The sequence below is a fragment of the Botrytis deweyae genome (genome assembly GCF_014898535.1).
Source record: "Botrytis deweyae strain B1 chromosome Unknown BDEW_054, whole genome shotgun sequence".
Taxonomy (NCBI): domain Eukaryota; kingdom Fungi; phylum Ascomycota; class Leotiomycetes; order Helotiales; family Sclerotiniaceae; genus Botrytis; species Botrytis deweyae.
This window is the reverse complement of record NW_024066261.1, coordinates 82780-99660: the sequence shown is the minus strand read 5'-3', so window position 1 is coordinate 99660 and position 16881 is coordinate 82780. Positions and strand designations below refer to the sequence as shown.

Sequence of the window (16881 nt, the reverse complement as noted above, 5' to 3'; positions counted from 1 at the left end):
ATGACCAAACATATCAAAACGCATTTCAATCCATAGAAGAAACAGAGAGGACAACTAGAACTACAGCAAAACCTCTTTATAAAGATCCCCCCTATAAGGATAACCTCTTTATAAGGATATATTTTTTGATTCCAAAAATTTTCAGGGCTAAAGATGATCTATATTCTTAAAACTCTTTTATTAGGATGTCCTTATAATTTCCAATCTCAGAATTATATGTATCCTTATTAGATCAATAAAATTATCAAAATTAATTATTATATAATAAATATATCAAAAGATTTTATTAAAATTTTAAAAATGTTATAGAATATACCCGATCAGAACTAATCGGAAGAAGATTACTATTAGTTAAAAGAAAATTACTACTAGGTCAAGATTAAGCGGAACCTCTATATAAGGATACCTCTATATATCCTTAAAAAAGACTACAAAAACCGATATTCTTATAAAGAGGTTTTACTATACTTCCTCGCTCGGATAAATTCTGACGATCGCTAATAGTCGGCTCTCGTTGATGGCCGACTAGTTCCTAATCGGGGAAAACGATTATCCCGTTGATATTTTGATAGGGGATTTTGTGATTTTTAGTGAAAAATATATGAATTTTATAAATAATATCATCAATTTTAAAGGAATTCAAAAGATTTTTATATCACTGAATTGTTATAGTTTTATCGAATATAATTTTAGATTTTCTTTTAAAAATATTCAAAAGCTAAAGGTTGTATACTAAAAATGAATTTCATTTTTAATAAAATTTGATGATTTTAGTATATTTTGCACCTAAAATATCAACAGGACAATTGCTTTCCCGGGACAATCGCTTTCCCCGACTAGGAACTAGTCGGCCACCAACGAGAGCCGACTATTACTGAAAAGTGATATCGAAATCATTAGATTTCGATCGGTGATAGTGCGTGGTCCAGGAGACGTCTCCGCTACGCTGTGGGAAAGATCAATGTCCGCGGCCACTTCTGCATACCATGTCGTTGCGAGTGTAACCTTATATGCGCTGGCAGCTGCATCACATGAAAGCCACCATAATCTCTGAATGTCACTGGATGTCACTGTTGACGATTACCCGGACAAATTGGTATTGGATGAGTCCTAGTCAGCTCATGAAAGTGTCACCGTAGCACAACGTTTCCCAAGCTCGCGATTAACGGGTATTAAAATCTTCGGATCAATCTTGTCTCCATCTTGTCAATATGATACCGTAACGAGAACGATGAGGCTCAATGATGAATGATCTCGACGTGGGGGAAACGAAACGTCTGAAGAGTACCTATATTATATATGCACAATGAATGTTCATAAGAGTGTGCTTACTTAATCGGCGTATTTTTCAATTAATGACAGATCACGTGCGTACTGTCGCGTCCGATAACAGATAACAGACAAGAAACGCGAGCGCGAATTGACGCGTTGAGGCAACCATGGCCTGCCCATCTTCAATATAACAAAATACATTATAATCCAGACAACGACGGTACAAACTCGAAGAAAATGCCTCCAAAGCAGAACTATAGACCAAAAGGTAGTGCGCCTGTAAATCGAACATACAAAGCAGTCGAACCATTATATCAAACTACATTTCCAGAAACGAAGAAGCGTGTAACTAGGAACTATGGCAAGAAATCTAAGCTGAAGCTCGAGGATCAGGACACACTTACGCAGATGGATTGGATAAAAATGCATGAAAGAGAAGAACTGGAAAAACAAATGGAGGATGATATTGAAGATAGTGAAGGAGATTATGTGGAAGAAGAATCGAAACGAAGAACGAAACGACGGAGGACGATGGGCGATGAACAGGAGGCAAAGAAGAAGAAAGGATCGAAAAACAGACGGAAGACTCTAGGAGAGGAAGGCAAGACACCAAGTTTCTCGACGCAGACGATTACCCAACTTGATTATTGGCCACTTTCCGGAGCACGAGAACCAGAAGAACCAGGAGACGATCCATCAATTTATGATGTCCCAGTATCCAGCTCTCCAGCATTTCAACCACTTCGACGAAGTCCGCGAAAGTTTTCCAAACCTGTTACTTCTGATCCAGCTCAGTTGATGCCTCCACCACAAACGCCAAGACATAGGAAGATTCTTGAAATTCCATCATCACAATCACCGGCTACTCCAACGTCAAGTCAATTTGGAGGTTCCTCACGGAAGCGGTCGCCACTCAAAGAGCAATCTATAAACGTCATAGTACCCTTCTCCCTACGATCAAATATAATCACGAGTGCCGAAAAGATACCAAAATTGAAAATTGAGGATACTTTTGAGACTGGGACAGATGAAAGTCAAGTTCTCCGAACCCCCTCAAAGCATTCGAGTCCGGCCAAAACGGTACGCTTTGCTATACCAGATTCTAGTCAGGAATCTTTTGCGGAGGAGACTCCCATAAAAGAAGAGCATGCCACTCAGCGTGACTTCTCGCCATCGCCTACCCGCCGGTTGGGGACCCCTGCCCCCAAGAATATAAAATTCGAAATTCTGGATTCGGATGCGGAGGACGAAGAAGATGAGGAATCCCAAGTTGTGACGGACACCCCGCCAGGAACTATCCCTGGCTATGAAGGTCTCACGAATGAAGGAGACACGGTTGAAAACACAGCTAGGACGCCAGAGCAGGACGATGATCGTCCAACGGATGATACTATTAGACAAACAGAAGGGGACGCTGAGGAGGAGTCCGAACTTCCGGAAACATTTTATGGGGATATAGGAGCGGACACACAATTCCAGGCTGAGCGGATCATGACTTCGTCGAGTTTAAGTGAGGCGGGAACTGTATCTTACGGTAGTACCCAGTTACCACAAACCCAATATGCCATTACCCAGCACACACAAACTCAATACACCCAAAAGCAGACCCAATTTGGTAAAAGTCAATATCCTGAGAGCCAACGCCTCTCCACACAACATCTGGATGCCATGGCACCGCGATCGGATTCTTCTGATGTGTTCGTCTCTATATATCCAACCCACGTGGAAAACATAATCTCCCGTGAGAAGAACCACGAGTTTCGTTCTTATAGTTTTCCAGCTACTGTGTCCCGTATTTGGATTTACCAAATCAGACCTCTATCGACTCTTACTCATATGGCCGTTATTGGCCCGCCCAAAGCACCTGGAGAGATAACGAATCTTGATGGGCTTGGTAACAGTGAGTTCAATAAGGGTGAGAAACGTTCCAAGTTTGCGTATGAAATCCTAGAACTATATGCGCTCGCAAATCCGATGACCTTGGAAGAATTGAAGAGTCGACAATGGTTCAAGGCTGCTCCACAGAAATATAACAAGGTCCCACCCGCAGTCTTAGGAGAACTGATTGCGAATTTATTACCACCTCTTTTCACACAATCTTCTTCGGCTGTCGAGAATATACATCCCGCATCCACACTGCACAAGAAATCAAGCACGAGCACTGAATCTCAAGAGGTACAAGATCAGATCACGAATAACATTCAACAATTCTCACACACGCAAGTGCCCTCTTCCTCGCCCCCTTCGTCGCCACCTTCTTCACCCCCAATCGCAACGCAAATTCCTGTGATTCACGTACCATCTTCACAACGTCAGTTGGTGAGGCTATCACAAGCTTCGACGGTTGATTATACACAAACTCAAACACCTGCTACTCCACATCGTCTACGAAATGGACGAAAGGAAACTCCCATTCCAGAGATAATTCCGGAGTCACCGGCAAAATCTGTTCCTTCTTCCTCGCGTGGTAGTAGTCCGGTGCAGATATTGACACCTATTGTGCCGAGAAGAGGGGAGAGAAGGGTTATTGAGATTGAAAGTCAGAGTGATGATGAGGATGACTTAGACGAGGATAGTTTGCCTGTTGTAGCGACGAGGAGAGAGCGTGTGGTTCTTGAGATTGAGAGTCAGATCGAGGATGAGAATGAAGATGAACGTGAAGAAAACAATGAAAAAGAAGACGGCCACGATATAGAAGACGAAGAAAACGAAGACGAACGCATTCAAGATAACGACCCAATAGAAGAAGAGGGTGAACAAGAATCACACCACCCCTCTTCAACGCCCGCCCCTTACTCTCTAATTCGTTCGTCACAACTCATGTCCCGAAGCCAAATGATGCGCGAACAAGATAGTTTGATAGATTGGGAGATTGTGGGACCGCCACCGCCACCAACAGATGTTGCTCCAAAAGCTGCTGTGCGATGGGTAGAAATGGTGTCATCTTGCATGCCAGTGCCCCCGGATCCGGATGATGATGAATTGTGAGTCAAGAAGATGGCACACGGCCTGGGACGAGACGGAGAGCTGAACAAGGAGTTTATTTTGGCGGAGTATCAATATCAAGAGGGTGTTTATCATGAGAGCATGGAATTTCCGGTAGAGCGAGAGTGATTCATGTTAATTAGAGTTGTACTTCTTAATGCCCACTATATATGCAATGTCTCCTAAATGTTTTTTATAACAAGGTGCAAGTAACTGAACTCGAGCGATTTCATCGAGAGGAATAATTCAATTGCACTATGATAGAAACAAGCTGAAGCGTAACCGATATCATAAATGGGCTTTCTTTTTTAAGTAGAGTAGAGTCGTGATGGTCACCTTTCACAATTGTTGATCAAGAATATCAATGTGATGATTGTGACACGTCCAGAATATGACCTGTGGACGAAAGATTGCACAATAACGATCAAAGAAAATAGATGTACGAATTTAATCGTCTATCTAATAAGTTGCGAATTGCAGAGAATGTGTGTGTATGGCTTAGGGGAGAAGCTTCACAAGGGCCAAAACATAAAAGTGGGTCGGTCTCGCGATAACTTCAAATATTCCTAAAATGACATGAGCAAAATCAATCCATTGTGAATTCCTGTACATTAGTTAGTTACCACTGTCGAAAAAATCCAAAAACCGAAAAGAACGATAAAAAAGGCAAAAGTTGAAACTCAAACCTCTTCCACACTCCAAACCACACAACGAATGTAATCCTGCACCGCCACCCCACGGTGAAGAGCTCTCTGCAGAGTGAAACCTCCCTCAAGAAATCATCTTCATTGCTTAGGACAACCGCAGCATCGTGTGTTTCCTGCACGAGTGGGTTGCCACCGTGGTGTTCGGACTGGGCACTGTTGGTGGCCTTCAATCGTTAGATTGAAGAATTTGGAGAGAAGGAAGAGGGAACGTGAGCTCGCCTTAACCTTATGACCGTTACAGTCGAGAAAGAAACGCAAATTTTAAATATATATATGATGTGCAAATTCTCGATAGTATGATTGGTAGTCTGTGTGGGGCGAGTTCAGGACCTCCTCGGAGTAGACATCAGATAAGGAGATAAGGTATGAAAGCATGATTTCGTGATTGGGAATCGCGTTTTCTATTTGGGAAGGACGACTACCATATCAGCTGGACCTAGTAGATATTTTATTTATGCATATCTAGTATCTTGGGACCGTGTTGTCTTCCGTGGCATATGAGTTGAGATTGAGATTGAGTTCAGCATACAACTCCTTCTTGTGCGATGAAAAATTGGAAGTTCAGGAATGGAATGAAATCTCAGAGACGATTAAAAGACCAAGGTATTTATGATGAGTGAATGTGTAATTTTGTAAGTATTTACGTTGTAGAAATCCTTCAGGACTTTCACAAATGACCAATCATGAATGCAATCTATTCCAGGTATATGGATGTTGAGAGTTTGTTTGATATTCTGCTATCGTATGATACTACCCGCAAATACCTACGTACTCAACCCTCCAACAGCTTCGCCTCTTCCCCGTCACCTATGAGTTTCTTCAACGCCTCCACGGTTATTTCTAGAACCTGCTGACTCCTCGACTTCTTCAAACATTCTTTCAGACATTCCAATCCCGCATTCTCCTTCACCATTTCCCTTCCCTTTTCCCCAGCTTTATTCGGTGCCGTCAGTATATTAAGAATGCAAACTGCACCTCTATGTCTAATTTCCTCTTCTTCTTCTGTGCACAGAGCTAGAAGAAGGTTGACTCCTCTTTCTCTGTCAAGGATAGCTGTTACGGCAGTATCCCATTCCGTGAGACTTGCTAATGCTCCACCTGCTGCTCTTCGGGTGGCGAAATCATCGGCATCCGTTAAGGCCAAGAGGATATGTGTACGCTGTGAAGCTTGTTTACTCCCATCTGCGAATTTCGCAACGCCTTCTGGTGATTGCATGAGGTTACAGATAAGCTCTACTGTTGCACGAGTTACCATAGTATTATTGGAAAGAAGCAATTCTTCAATTTGAGACCAAGCCAGTCGAATGATAGGGTTACGAGCTGAATCATCTGTAGAAGCGAGGTTTGTTAAGGCCAGGAGAGCTTCGAATACAGGTAGGAGATCGCGGTGTTCAACTGTTGGGTCATCTTCTAGAAGAAGAAGAAGAGGTTTAATAGCTGAGACAAGTGATAAAGGATTGGTACCGCCAAATACATGTTGTGGATTGGTGGATATGAGAACGCGGGCAAGGGCATGAGCTGTGGTTCTTCGAGCCGGTATATTATCCGAGGGAAAAACAGAATCCGCGTGTAATAAGAGCTTGATGGCACCTTGTTGGGCCATTTGTCCTCGAATTTTAGTTATCTTGGAAAGTGAGAAAATGATGGCTGTGACAAGTGTGAGAGATGCTATCGATCCATGCTGACTATGGGTGACAAGAACAGGTATAACACCAGCGTCGAATACGTTTTGACATCTCTTCGTAACGTGATCATCGTCGTTGAGAGGATCTGGTTTGAGGGAGGATTTTGACGCATTAGCATAAGCCTTCAATTGGCCTAGCTTTTTTTGTTCTTCTGTCAAGGGAGGTTGGTATGCTGTAAGATTGGCCAAAATAGTGAGAGATCCATAAGTTGCCGGTGATTTGGGCGGAGCGCCCTTCATAGTTTTGACAAGATTGGCCAGAAACTTCTTATCTGAAGCAAGCTTCTCCTTAACTTTTGATTGCAGCGACGCATAAGCGAGACCTTCAATCGAACTTTGTTGAGATGTGTCTGTGGAAAGCATGTTTTTAAACATGTCTGAAAGGTCTTCAATAGTTGTACTTCCAGAAATTTCTCCTTCCCCAGATTCAGCAGTTGGTGCTGAAGGGATAGCCTTCACTTCTGCGGTCAGTCAGAACAATTGGTTGAAGAGGGTTACGTTAGATATGAAAGTGTGTAAATGGATAACGCAGGTAAAATCATAAGAGGCGTACCTGAATCTTGGCCAAGACAACAGCTGCGAGATTCCTCACTTGCTCGGAATGTATTCGCTGTTGTATAGAGCCATCTTCTGCATTGCTATCGATAGGTGTTGTAGAAATTTCAGAAATTTTGGGTGGAGTATTATTGACGATCTCTTCGAGCCATTTCGTACAATGCTTCTGGATGGCTTCTCGGCAAGGGGTGTTCATACAAGCAGCACTAAGCAACTCTAGAGCAGCCTGTTCAACCTTTCGACTTTTCCATTTCCTCTTCATCAAGGTACCAAGGCTAGGAATGAAACCTTCACTTAGGAAAAATGAGGAAATGACATCTGGAACCACAGGAAATATCGATGCTGCAACAGAGAAGGCAAGGATCAGATCGTCATATGTGCCTTTGCCAACTCGATCGTAGAAGAAATGAGAAAGATAGTCAACACCTTGTTGTTCCGAAGCTTTGAGGTATGCAGAAGTGGTCAAAGTCGCGTGACCTCGGACCGAAGGAGACTGTCTCATATCAAGATAACCCAAGATAGTTTCTAGGATATCTTGATCGATCAATTGGAAAAGAGGTTTGTGTGGCTCCTTCGATCTTGTTTCTTCGTTGGAATCATCAGTAAGAATTTTGGTGAGAGTGTTCAATTCCTTGCAAGTATCCTCATCTTCTTGTCCACCTTCTGTCAAACGGGCAAGTAAGAGAAGTGTTTGGTCTTCAAGAGAATCATTTGCGGCGGTTGTAGCATGAGGAACACTTGGATCAGTGCCTCTTCTTTCGAAGGATTGATCAAATGAATTCGACATGATGAAGAAGTATCAAATATAATTAAAGTCTGATGGAAACGAAATCATGAATGGGAAGATCAAGATGAAGATGAGGGGAAAGCTCCAAATTATACGAAGTACGAGCAAATGCCCCTCCCTTGTGAAACCACAAGCTTAACAGCCCCACATTTCTGAGTAAGTACCGAAGATAAACGGTCGCGTCACATGATCAGGCGACAGCAAGGGTGACCGTACCCGCATTCCGCATTATACCCTTGATGAAGATCATCTAGCCTTGCTCATAATTCCATCAATTCTCTCAGCCTTTAGGGAAATTAATATCAATCGCGATCATACGGAATTTCTGAGCATCTAGGAAAGGGAATTAACCTCTTGGGCTGTAGTAGAAACGCAAGTCACATATAAAGTCGGAAAAACGAATAGATCCTTTGAACTTCGAACCTATCAGGCTGTCATGCCTGCAAGGCTTTCACCATGGATGGTATAGATGGTACAGATCATTTCACAGGAGGCGTCAAAGGTATGATCGAACAATTATTGCGGCAATCGCATGTCATCTTAATACAGAAACAGGTCCTTCTCCTTCATGCCTCGTCATCATCCTAGATACCAATCCGCACGCGTGGGAAATTCTCTCATCGACTCTTCCTCTCTCGAAAGCGATAGCCAATCTCCTCGTTTTCGTAAACGCACATCTCGCTGTCAACAATGCCAATCAAGTAGCCATAATAGCTAGCCATTGTCATCGTGCAGTATGGCTTTACCCAGCGCCGTCTTCTGCGTCGGAAGATACAGAAATGGGAGGCTCGACTACCCACGGCCCGCCGGATGACGCAAATAAATACAGGCAATTCGCACTCATCGAGAATACCCTCCTAAACTCTGTACGAAATTTGATAGATAGTACAACCGAGCAAGAAGTATCTACTACAACCACCACCCAAATGGCCGGTGCCCTCACCCTCGCCCTCTCATATATAAATAAACAACTATCAGCCTACAGCGATGTCTCAGCTGCTGACTCTAAACCCACTACCTCCGATGTCACCCCCTCCGATTCTACCACCGGGTTGCAATCGCGAATTCTCGTTCTCTCAGTGTCCGGTGATCTCGCACATCAATATATCCCAATCATGAACACCACATTCGCTGCACAGCGCATGCGGATTCCAATCGATATATTGAAACTCGCGGGTGACACTGTATTTCTACAACAAGCTAGTGATACTACTAGGGGGATATATGTGCATTTGAAAAATCCACAAGGATTATTACAATATCTAATGATGGCGTTCTTGCCCGATCAAACAAGTCGAAAAGATTTAATAGCGCCAACGCAGGAAGTGGTAGATTTCAGAGCTGCGTGCTTTTGTCATAGGAAGGTGGTGGATGTGGGTTTTGTATGCAGTATATGTTTGAGCAGTATATCTCCCCCTCCGTTCTCCCTTTTATCAATACAATGGATGCGACTAATCTCTCTCTCTCCAATTTAGTCTTCTGCTCGCCCCCCGAAGGCGCCATCTGCCTAACATGTTCCACGCACCTCTCCCTCGGAAATTACGGTGCTAAACCTGCCGTTGTTCCACGCAAAAAGAAGAAGAAGCGCAAGATTAATGGTACGGGTGTTGAAACGGGTAGTGCCAGGGGTACTCCTGCGCCAGGGGAGTAAATATTTGAGCTCCCTAGCGGTGTGATCATCAATCAAATAGACGGGCACTTACATGAACAGGACGGCCGTGGAGATTCTCCACTTTGGTGACTCGGTCGAATCTAGGATCGTTGTTCCAGGGAATCTGAGAGAGTAGGGGGTGGAAATTGCACATAGTGGCACGGGGACGGCAAGCCTGAAGTTTTGGGGATATCAGCGTAAGGAAGATAAAAGGTGATCATCCTGGAGTTTTGCGTCAAATATGTGCCCAAGGAACACAACATGAAGTTTAAATTGATGGAACAATGGCGTGGGAAAACGGTGGTATGATATATTGTCCAATAGTTCCCAGAATACTGTTTAAAGTTGCAGTTAGGTGAGGAGGATGAAAACATTCAGAGAATGAGCTGTATTTGAGGTTTATAAAATAATGTCATATCACATGAGCAAAAGCATGAGCGAGCTCTTTTATAAAATTATCAAAACCTATACACAAATATCCAGAACACCATCACACTTGAATTTTATTGCGGCAGATCTCACTTAAAGTCAAGAGTAACTTTAGGTTCTATTAGGTTATCAAATATCGCCTTTTAACGGCGTAGCAATAAAGCATAAGCAATACTATCATCTCTATCCATCTTTCCCATTCCCTCCTATCACAACCCATCTGATTTCCAAGCGGAAAGTGTTTCTAGGTTAACGGTAATATGATGTTTCGTTCATTTTAGCAATGGTTCCTCCCCATCCTGTTCCTTCGATTCCATTCTTCAACGCTACCTATTTTGTTGGTCATAATCATAAAAATCATAAGGTCCCTTTCTCCGTAAGCAATAATGCATTCTCTCCAAAACAACGCCAGTAAAAATGATAAGGGATCGATGAACCAAGTAGCCACACGCATGTACCAAGCTCGACACTTTAGAGTAGAAGGTTGGTAATTCGTGCGAGGCGTGCCGCTGGAAGTCATTCTTTGTCGATCTTAACCTTTCGACCTCCTCTAACAACATTTCCATGATCTCCAAGACGAGACATAACACACTTGGCATCTTTTTCGTTTGAAGCATAAGATGCCAAGGCAAATGAGTCGGTGTTATGAGCGAAGTGAAGGAAATATCCATATTGTGTCTTTTTGACCGCCATAACACCGATTGCGCCTGCTGAGTTACTTCCACTGACACCAGGATGACCCATAAAATCTGCTTGGACAAATGACTCCATGGCTTCGTCTTCATTAGCTTCCATATCCTGGCCACCACGAGCTCGTCTGGTGTTGTGGTAGAGTCTGTCTGCACATTTTTGCGAAGCCATGGTAGTCGCCATATGCTCTCCTGTGCCACTGGTAACTGCGGCAACTGATACTTGATCTTCATCTCTCTCATCGCAAGGAACCACGGCTGTACCAATACCCACAAGAGCTGCAGGTCCAACGCGGCCACGATGTTTCATCCCAATTCCACCAGATGAAGATGCTGCAGCAATACGGCCATACATATCGATGGCGATAGCTCCAACGGTATCAGTAATTAAGTCCACGTCAGCCTTCTTGGGAGTAAGAGGTTCTGGAGTAGACTCATGTGGGCACTCGATTGTTCCTTCTTGGGCTAGATCCAGTGAAGCAGAATGCATTTCAATAACCTTTTCCTGGTCTTTTGGAGAGAGATGACCATCTGTACTAGATGGCCTATCGATTGTGGATTGAGCAGTGCTTGCAGATATACCTGGCTCGCTGGAAACACCACTGGTAGTAACACTTGGAGATAGAAGAGATTGAACACGCCCCGGACTGCCATCACTGAGTGCTGCTAGTCGTGCTCGTTTCGCGGGAGTTGTTCCGACTGGAGAGCGAGAAGCTCCTCGGCCTGGCGCATTCATCTGAAAATATCCGCGGCTCGGAGGAGTACCAGGACGTGGAGAGTATGGACCAGATTCCTGAGGGCATGCTCGACCTGGGGATGTTGTTGAAGGAGAATCAGGTTGCCCTTCATTCCATGTACCATTCATAAGCGCGTTGGTGTGGTCCCGACGCTGTTTTGCTCTTACACGTTCTTCGTATTCCCGAGCGGCAGCCTCGTCATCAGCAGCTTGACTGCTGTTAGTACTTGATGGTGTCATACGACCTTGTCCCTCGGCACGACGTAAATCATCACGCCAACGAATATATCTTTCGCGCGCATTCTTAGAGCACATCATATCATGTGGTACAACTGGTATTCCATGCTCCCATGCAAAATCCGTCGCTCCTTGCCCGACAAGAAGGTTGGGTGGGACTCTTCGTAAAGATAATGGTCTACTTGAAGCTTCTAAAATCAATCTGGCCAAACTGACAGGGTTCTTGATTTCTGGGAGCAAAGTGTTGGTCAGTGGATTGACGTGGCAAAATGGCAATTGACTTACGAGCAGTTGCACCACAGGCACCACTTCTACCCAAATGATCTACCACTGTTGCGTCACACTCAACTATACCTTCAATTGATAAGTTACTGCCGTATCCGGCGTTGGTGATTTCCTTATCTTCAAGAACCTTGATCGCAGCTTCGACTGCATCAACGGCTGAACCACCGGCTTTGAGGATTCGCATTGCTGCGCGAGCAGCACTAAATCAGAGTCAGCAAAATTTCACACGCCTCAAACAAACTTTCGAGGCTTCAATTCTTGGTTCAGTCAGCCTACTCATTACAAGCTCCCAAATGAATGTGTTCATTCGTAGTGCTGTGATAACCTGCTCCAGCGTGTACGAATATCGCAGATACACAGGGTTGAGGTTGTGCTGGACGAGGTCTTCTGGTGTCCGCTGATCCATCCATTATTGGATCAAAACTCATGGCAGGCATCCTATTGGTCTGCATGTTTTGGTAAAGAGGAGTTGGAGCCACTAATGGTGGGGATCCTGACCATGGACCTTCACGATCTAAGAATGGGGACGGGATAATTTCGATGTTATATCTTTGAAACTTGCGAAGTGGATTGGAAAGATTAGAGAGTTCGCGACGAAGGTGACGAAAACGCTCTCGCGCAATGTCAAGTTTGTTAGCGAATAGAGATTGCTGAGGTAGAGAAGTGGGTCGTTGCGCGAGTTCAGACATGAAGTCTCTCAATTGAGGGGTAAAGGTGAAACGTTTATATTCAAGTGAATATGAGTATATTGATACTCGAAGATTGTGTCAGGGAGGACGGGACACTAGCAGGAACTTGCAGTTGAGAGAACCGATACGTGAGTAACAACGTGTTCTTATGGTTTTCGCGATGACATCTTGTTTCGAGTTGATGAACTTGAAGGAAAGGACAGGATGGCGAGAACGATATTTGATGAGGGCCGTCTAAGATGTCGTTTCTCTAACTCTGTTTCTGTCGAGGTTGCAATTTATATCAAAAACAATTTGGTTATTGGAACTATACATCAGTCAGCCATTAACTGTCATAGATACTGCTCATTATGGGATATACCATAGAAATATCTCTGATTGCAATGAGTTTCCTTGAATCTACAGGAACAGAAAGCTTTTCTGTCACAAGAGACTTCGGTTAACCGCGAAGATATATTCGGACAGTAGACTCAATATCAGAGATACAAGAGAACGGCTGAGACGTTTGAGATTCAAACAATAATTTAGGTAAAGCTTTACAAAGTATGCTTAGAAAACGAGTGTATGTGAATGCGTGCGTGAAAGAGATTGACGGTGCGATTCCGTAAGAGAAAGAAATGATGGACGCGGTGGTAATGTTTAGAGTTGAGGAGGAAGAAATCTTAGGATGTAGAGTAGAGAAATATGTCTTGTTGACATTGAGATGTGTGCCTAGTACACTATTACATAGTAAGATTGAACAGGCAGTGAGGTTGGAGATGAAAAGGGAAAGAGCTGTTCACTTATAAAGTTAAAGGATAATGATAATGATGATGATAATGAAAATGAAAATGATCTCATTTGATCAAAAGATCCTCAATTCACCAGACAAAATCTCTTCCTTCTCTCAAGAGAAATTAATTCATATTTCTTTCCCCATCCTCCTTGGTTATTCAATTATCTTCTCATACCATGAGGAAGAGCAATGTGACCAGAGTGAAGTCAGGAATATCAATTTTATACTGCATGCACGTGATCCTCATTTTGACCGTACTTGACTGGCTGTCGCTGGCACTGGTGGGGTTAGTTCGTTTAGGTCCGCACCGCCTACACTAGGTATGGGTCGTCATCTTGAAGCTTAGATTCAAACGCCAACGGTCAATACCAGCTGTTAATTATCAGCACAAGTTATTTGCAATCTCTGAAGCTGTCGCATAACTTTCTCATCACTTCTGGGTCTGCATTGCGCAGCTTTATTTCAATATGGCTTCTCACACTCCGGCCGTTGTCATGGACAAGTACGTTCGAGATCCCCACAAGGCATTCTATATCCCCGTGTCCCGAGGAAAGGGATGTTATCTATTTGTACAATTACTGATACTTTAACGATAGCGGTACCGGTTACTCCAAGCTTGGTTTGTTCTCTTCTCCCGAGAAGATAGGCACACAACTAATAATGCCTCAATTATAGGTTTCGCTGGAAATGATTCTCCCTCCTTCGTCTTCCCTACCGCCATAGCGACCAAAAATGCCGCAGGAGCTGGTGCAGGTTCTGGATCTGGACGTCCTGCAGTTGCCAACAAGCCTTCATATCTTACAGGTGGTGCTGGGCCAGGAGGTCATCTTTCAATGAAACGTGGAACTGAAGATTTGGACTTCTTTATCGGAGACGAGGCATTAGCAGCCGCAAGTGGACCAGGTGCGAATAAATTATAGAATATATGGAATTGAAACACGTTCTCATCATTGCAGGTTATGGCATAAACTATCCAATTCGTCACGGACAAATTGACAACTGGGTAAGGAGGTCAAAGGCTATGGTCAAGGCGAGGTGGCTAACATTAAATCTGCAGGATCACATGGAAAGATTCTGGTCCAATTCGATATTCAAATATCTCCGCGTTGAGCCAGAAGATCATTACTTTCTGTTAACAGAACCTGTATGTGCTCGTTTCTCAAGTCCGTATGAAATTTCCACTTACCGATATTTCCCAGCCACTCAATCCACCCGAGAACCGCGAGAATACTGCCGAAATTATGTTCGAATCCTTTAATTGTGCTGGTCTATACATTGCCGTCCAAGCTGTACTCGCATTGGCTGCGTCGTGGACTTCATCCAAAGTTTCTGATCGATCCTTGACTGGAACCGTAATTGATTCTGGAGACGGTGTAACACACGTAATTCCTGTTGCGGAAGGATACGTTATTGGATCATCAATTAAATCAATTCCTATCGCTGGTCGAGACATTACATATTTCATTCAATCCTTACTTCGAGATAGAGGCGAACCGGACTCCTCATTGAAGACTGCCGGTGAAATTAAAGAAAAATATTGTTACGTCTGCCCAGATATTGTCAAGGAATTTGGTCGTTTCGACCGCGACCCTACGAGATTCGAGAAGCATACCGTTACACAGCCCGGCGGGCGTCAAGTAACTGTTGATGTTGGTTACGAAAGGTTCCTTGCACCAGAAATCTTCTTCAACCCAGAAATTCACTCCTCCGATTTCTTGACTCCACTTCCAACAGTGGTCGACGGCGTCATTCAATCTTCGCCTATTGATGTTCGTCGTGGACTGTACAAGAATATTGTCTTGTCTGGAGGAAGTACATTATACAAAGATTTTGGTCGCAGGTTGCAACGTGATATCAAACATTTAGTAGATGACAGAATTAGAGCCAGCGAAGCACGAAGTGGTGGCGCAAGAAGTGGAGGTTTGGAAGTTCAAGTCATTTCCCATAAGAGACAACGACATGGTCCATGGTTCGGTGGTAGTCTTTTGGGTCAGACCCCTGAGTTCAGATCTTATTGTCACACCAAAGCAGGTAAGTTATACTTTTTGTTCTCCTGTGGGTTGAGTACCTTATCCTAATATCAAACAGAATATGATGAGATAGGTCCAAGCATTGTCCGAAGATTCGCTTTGTTGGGAGGACCAGGAGGATCGTAAGGAGTTAGACAAGTGGTTGAAAAGATAGAGCTTTTGAAGGAGTGAAAACTATACATACATTGAAGAGCAAGTGGAGTTTTGGGAGAATGAATGAAGCGATCATTGCGAAATAAGACGTCTCAAGTTACGTAGATTGAGATGTAGTCGATGAAAATTGATTAAATTGTTGCACAATTGACCATTGTTGTGTGATATTCTCTGATCTAACAAGTAATGCGACGTCAACTCCATGTCGCTAATTCTTGGTCAAGATACATGAAGGTCGTGAAGGGATGTATCACAGTGCACATCTCCCGGTGAGCCTAGGTGCCTTCGAGCTGTTCCTTACCCAGCGCCCGGTCTGAGTCTCTTCTTCACGTGACCGTTGTAATTGCGGGGTTGACAATCGTTTGAACTTTACGACGCGACATCAACTCAAAACATAATCACTTCCCCAAACCACATCCATTTACGAAAGTTTTAGCCTGCACATTTGTTAGATATCGCCAAATCGATTGTGACTCTCACAACCAAAGATTGCCTAAACACAGGTTACAATCGCAACTGAATTACAATTGAAAAGACAGTCGCAACCATGGAGACAGACGCATCCAATATCCCGCTTCCTACAAATGAGGATCTTTCACCTACAGAGCAAGATTTATTGGATGAGTATGAGCGCTTGGCAGAGAATATGAAGACTGTTTGTTTCCCCTCCTCTCCCCTCTACGCTCTTCATCTTTCCCCTTTCCCCTCCTTCCCTTTCTCAATCACAATTCTACAATAAGGTTCACAAAGCTTACCAGCGCCCTGAACAGCTTGCGCACACTCTCGAAACTATGTCCAATAATCCCACGGCCTATATCCTCGATAATCTGCGCCAGTTGGAGCGGAAAACAAGTTTGGTTTTTACGTTGTTGAAAGCGAGTGTTTATAGTATTGTGCTGCAGCAGCAGATTAGTGAGGAGAGGAATGATGATGCTGGAGTGGAGGGGAGTGAGGAGGGAGATTATGAATAAAGTGTTAGGAATGGTGGATATCGCTTGGAGGGAGTTGCTTTCTGTACGACTGCATGATTTAGAGGCCGGAGATTAACACTCATTTGGTAAGGGAGTGAGAAGTATTTCTCTTGACCACTGTGGAATTTCGACTAGGACACACCAACTCAAGCTCCGATACTTTCAAGGAATGTGTTGAGGCGGCTCGATTTGTGGGAAACGGGATGGATCACGGAAAGGTAGAATAGGATATGACAGAGGGTAGGT

At 43.8% G+C, this 16881-nt stretch overlaps 6 protein-coding genes across 6 annotated transcripts; 4 read left to right on the top strand and 2 right to left on the bottom strand.

Annotated features, from left to right (window-relative positions):
- Positions 1–1509: 1509 nt before the first annotated feature.
- Positions 1510–4260, top strand: EAE98_011864 (uncharacterized protein; the record flags this gene model as incomplete). Its single annotated transcript, XM_038959487.1, has 1 exon — positions 1510–4260. The coding sequence occupies one exon, from the start codon at positions 1510–1512 to the stop codon at positions 4258–4260; it is 2751 nt and encodes a 916-aa protein (XP_038804140.1).
- Positions 4261–5736: 1476 nt separating this feature from the next.
- On the bottom strand, positions 5737–8055 carry EAE98_011863 (uncharacterized protein; the record flags this gene model as incomplete). The annotated part of the gene is made up of 2 exons (XM_038959486.1): positions 7202–8055; positions 5737–7101 (listed from the first exon to the last, which is right to left on the bottom strand). Exons 1-2 carry the CDS (start codon positions 7988–7990, stop codon positions 5737–5739), a joined length of 2154 nt encoding a protein of 717 aa, XP_038804139.1. The 5' UTR covers positions 7991–8055.
- Positions 8056–8446: 391 nt separating this feature from the next.
- Positions 8447–9641, top strand: EAE98_011862 (uncharacterized protein; the record flags this gene model as incomplete). Its single annotated transcript, XM_038959485.1, has 3 exons — positions 8447–8492; positions 8546–9394; positions 9466–9641. 3 exons carry the CDS (start codon positions 8447–8449, stop codon positions 9639–9641), a joined length of 1071 nt encoding a protein of 356 aa, XP_038804138.1.
- A 528-nt stretch (positions 9642–10169) lies between these two features.
- EAE98_011861 (uncharacterized protein) lies at positions 10170–13597 on the bottom strand. Its single transcript, XM_038959484.1, has 4 exons — positions 13068–13597; positions 12294–13013; positions 12018–12217; positions 10170–11962 (listed from the first exon to the last, which is right to left on the bottom strand). Exons 2-4 carry the CDS (start codon positions 12704–12706, stop codon positions 10587–10589), a joined length of 1989 nt encoding a protein of 662 aa, XP_038804137.1. The 5' UTR covers positions 12707–13013; positions 13068–13597; the 3' UTR covers positions 10170–10586.
- Positions 13598–13948: 351 nt separating this feature from the next.
- EAE98_011860 (uncharacterized protein) lies at positions 13949–15637 on the top strand (the record flags this gene model as incomplete). Its single annotated transcript, XM_038959483.1, has 7 exons — positions 13949–13983; positions 14078–14100; positions 14157–14384; positions 14438–14484; positions 14539–14625; positions 14681–15512; positions 15570–15637. 7 exons carry the CDS (start codon positions 13949–13951, stop codon positions 15635–15637), a joined length of 1320 nt encoding a protein of 439 aa, XP_038804136.1.
- A 574-nt stretch (positions 15638–16211) lies between these two features.
- EAE98_011859 (uncharacterized protein) lies at positions 16212–16635 on the top strand (the record flags this gene model as incomplete). The annotated part of the gene is made up of 2 exons (XM_038959482.1): positions 16212–16319; positions 16423–16635. 2 exons carry the CDS (start codon positions 16212–16214, stop codon positions 16633–16635), a joined length of 321 nt encoding a protein of 106 aa, XP_038804135.1.
- Between the last annotated feature and the right edge of the window lie 246 nt (positions 16636–16881).

Bases quoted from the DNA above. Each gene is read 5' to 3' on its own strand.
- EAE98_011861 (XM_038959484.1), bottom strand. From the start codon at position 12,706: ATGTCTGAACTCGCGCAACGACCCACTTCTCTACCTCAGCAATCTCTA. The intron at 12,218-12,293 runs GTAGGCTGACTG...ACTCTGATTTAG, and splicing joins CATTTGGGAGCTTGTAATGA to TGCTGCTCGCGCAGCAATGC. The intron at 11,963-12,017 runs GTAAGTCAATTG...CTTTGCTCCCAG, and splicing joins TGCCTGTGGTGCAACTGCTC to AAATCAAGAACCCTGTCAGT.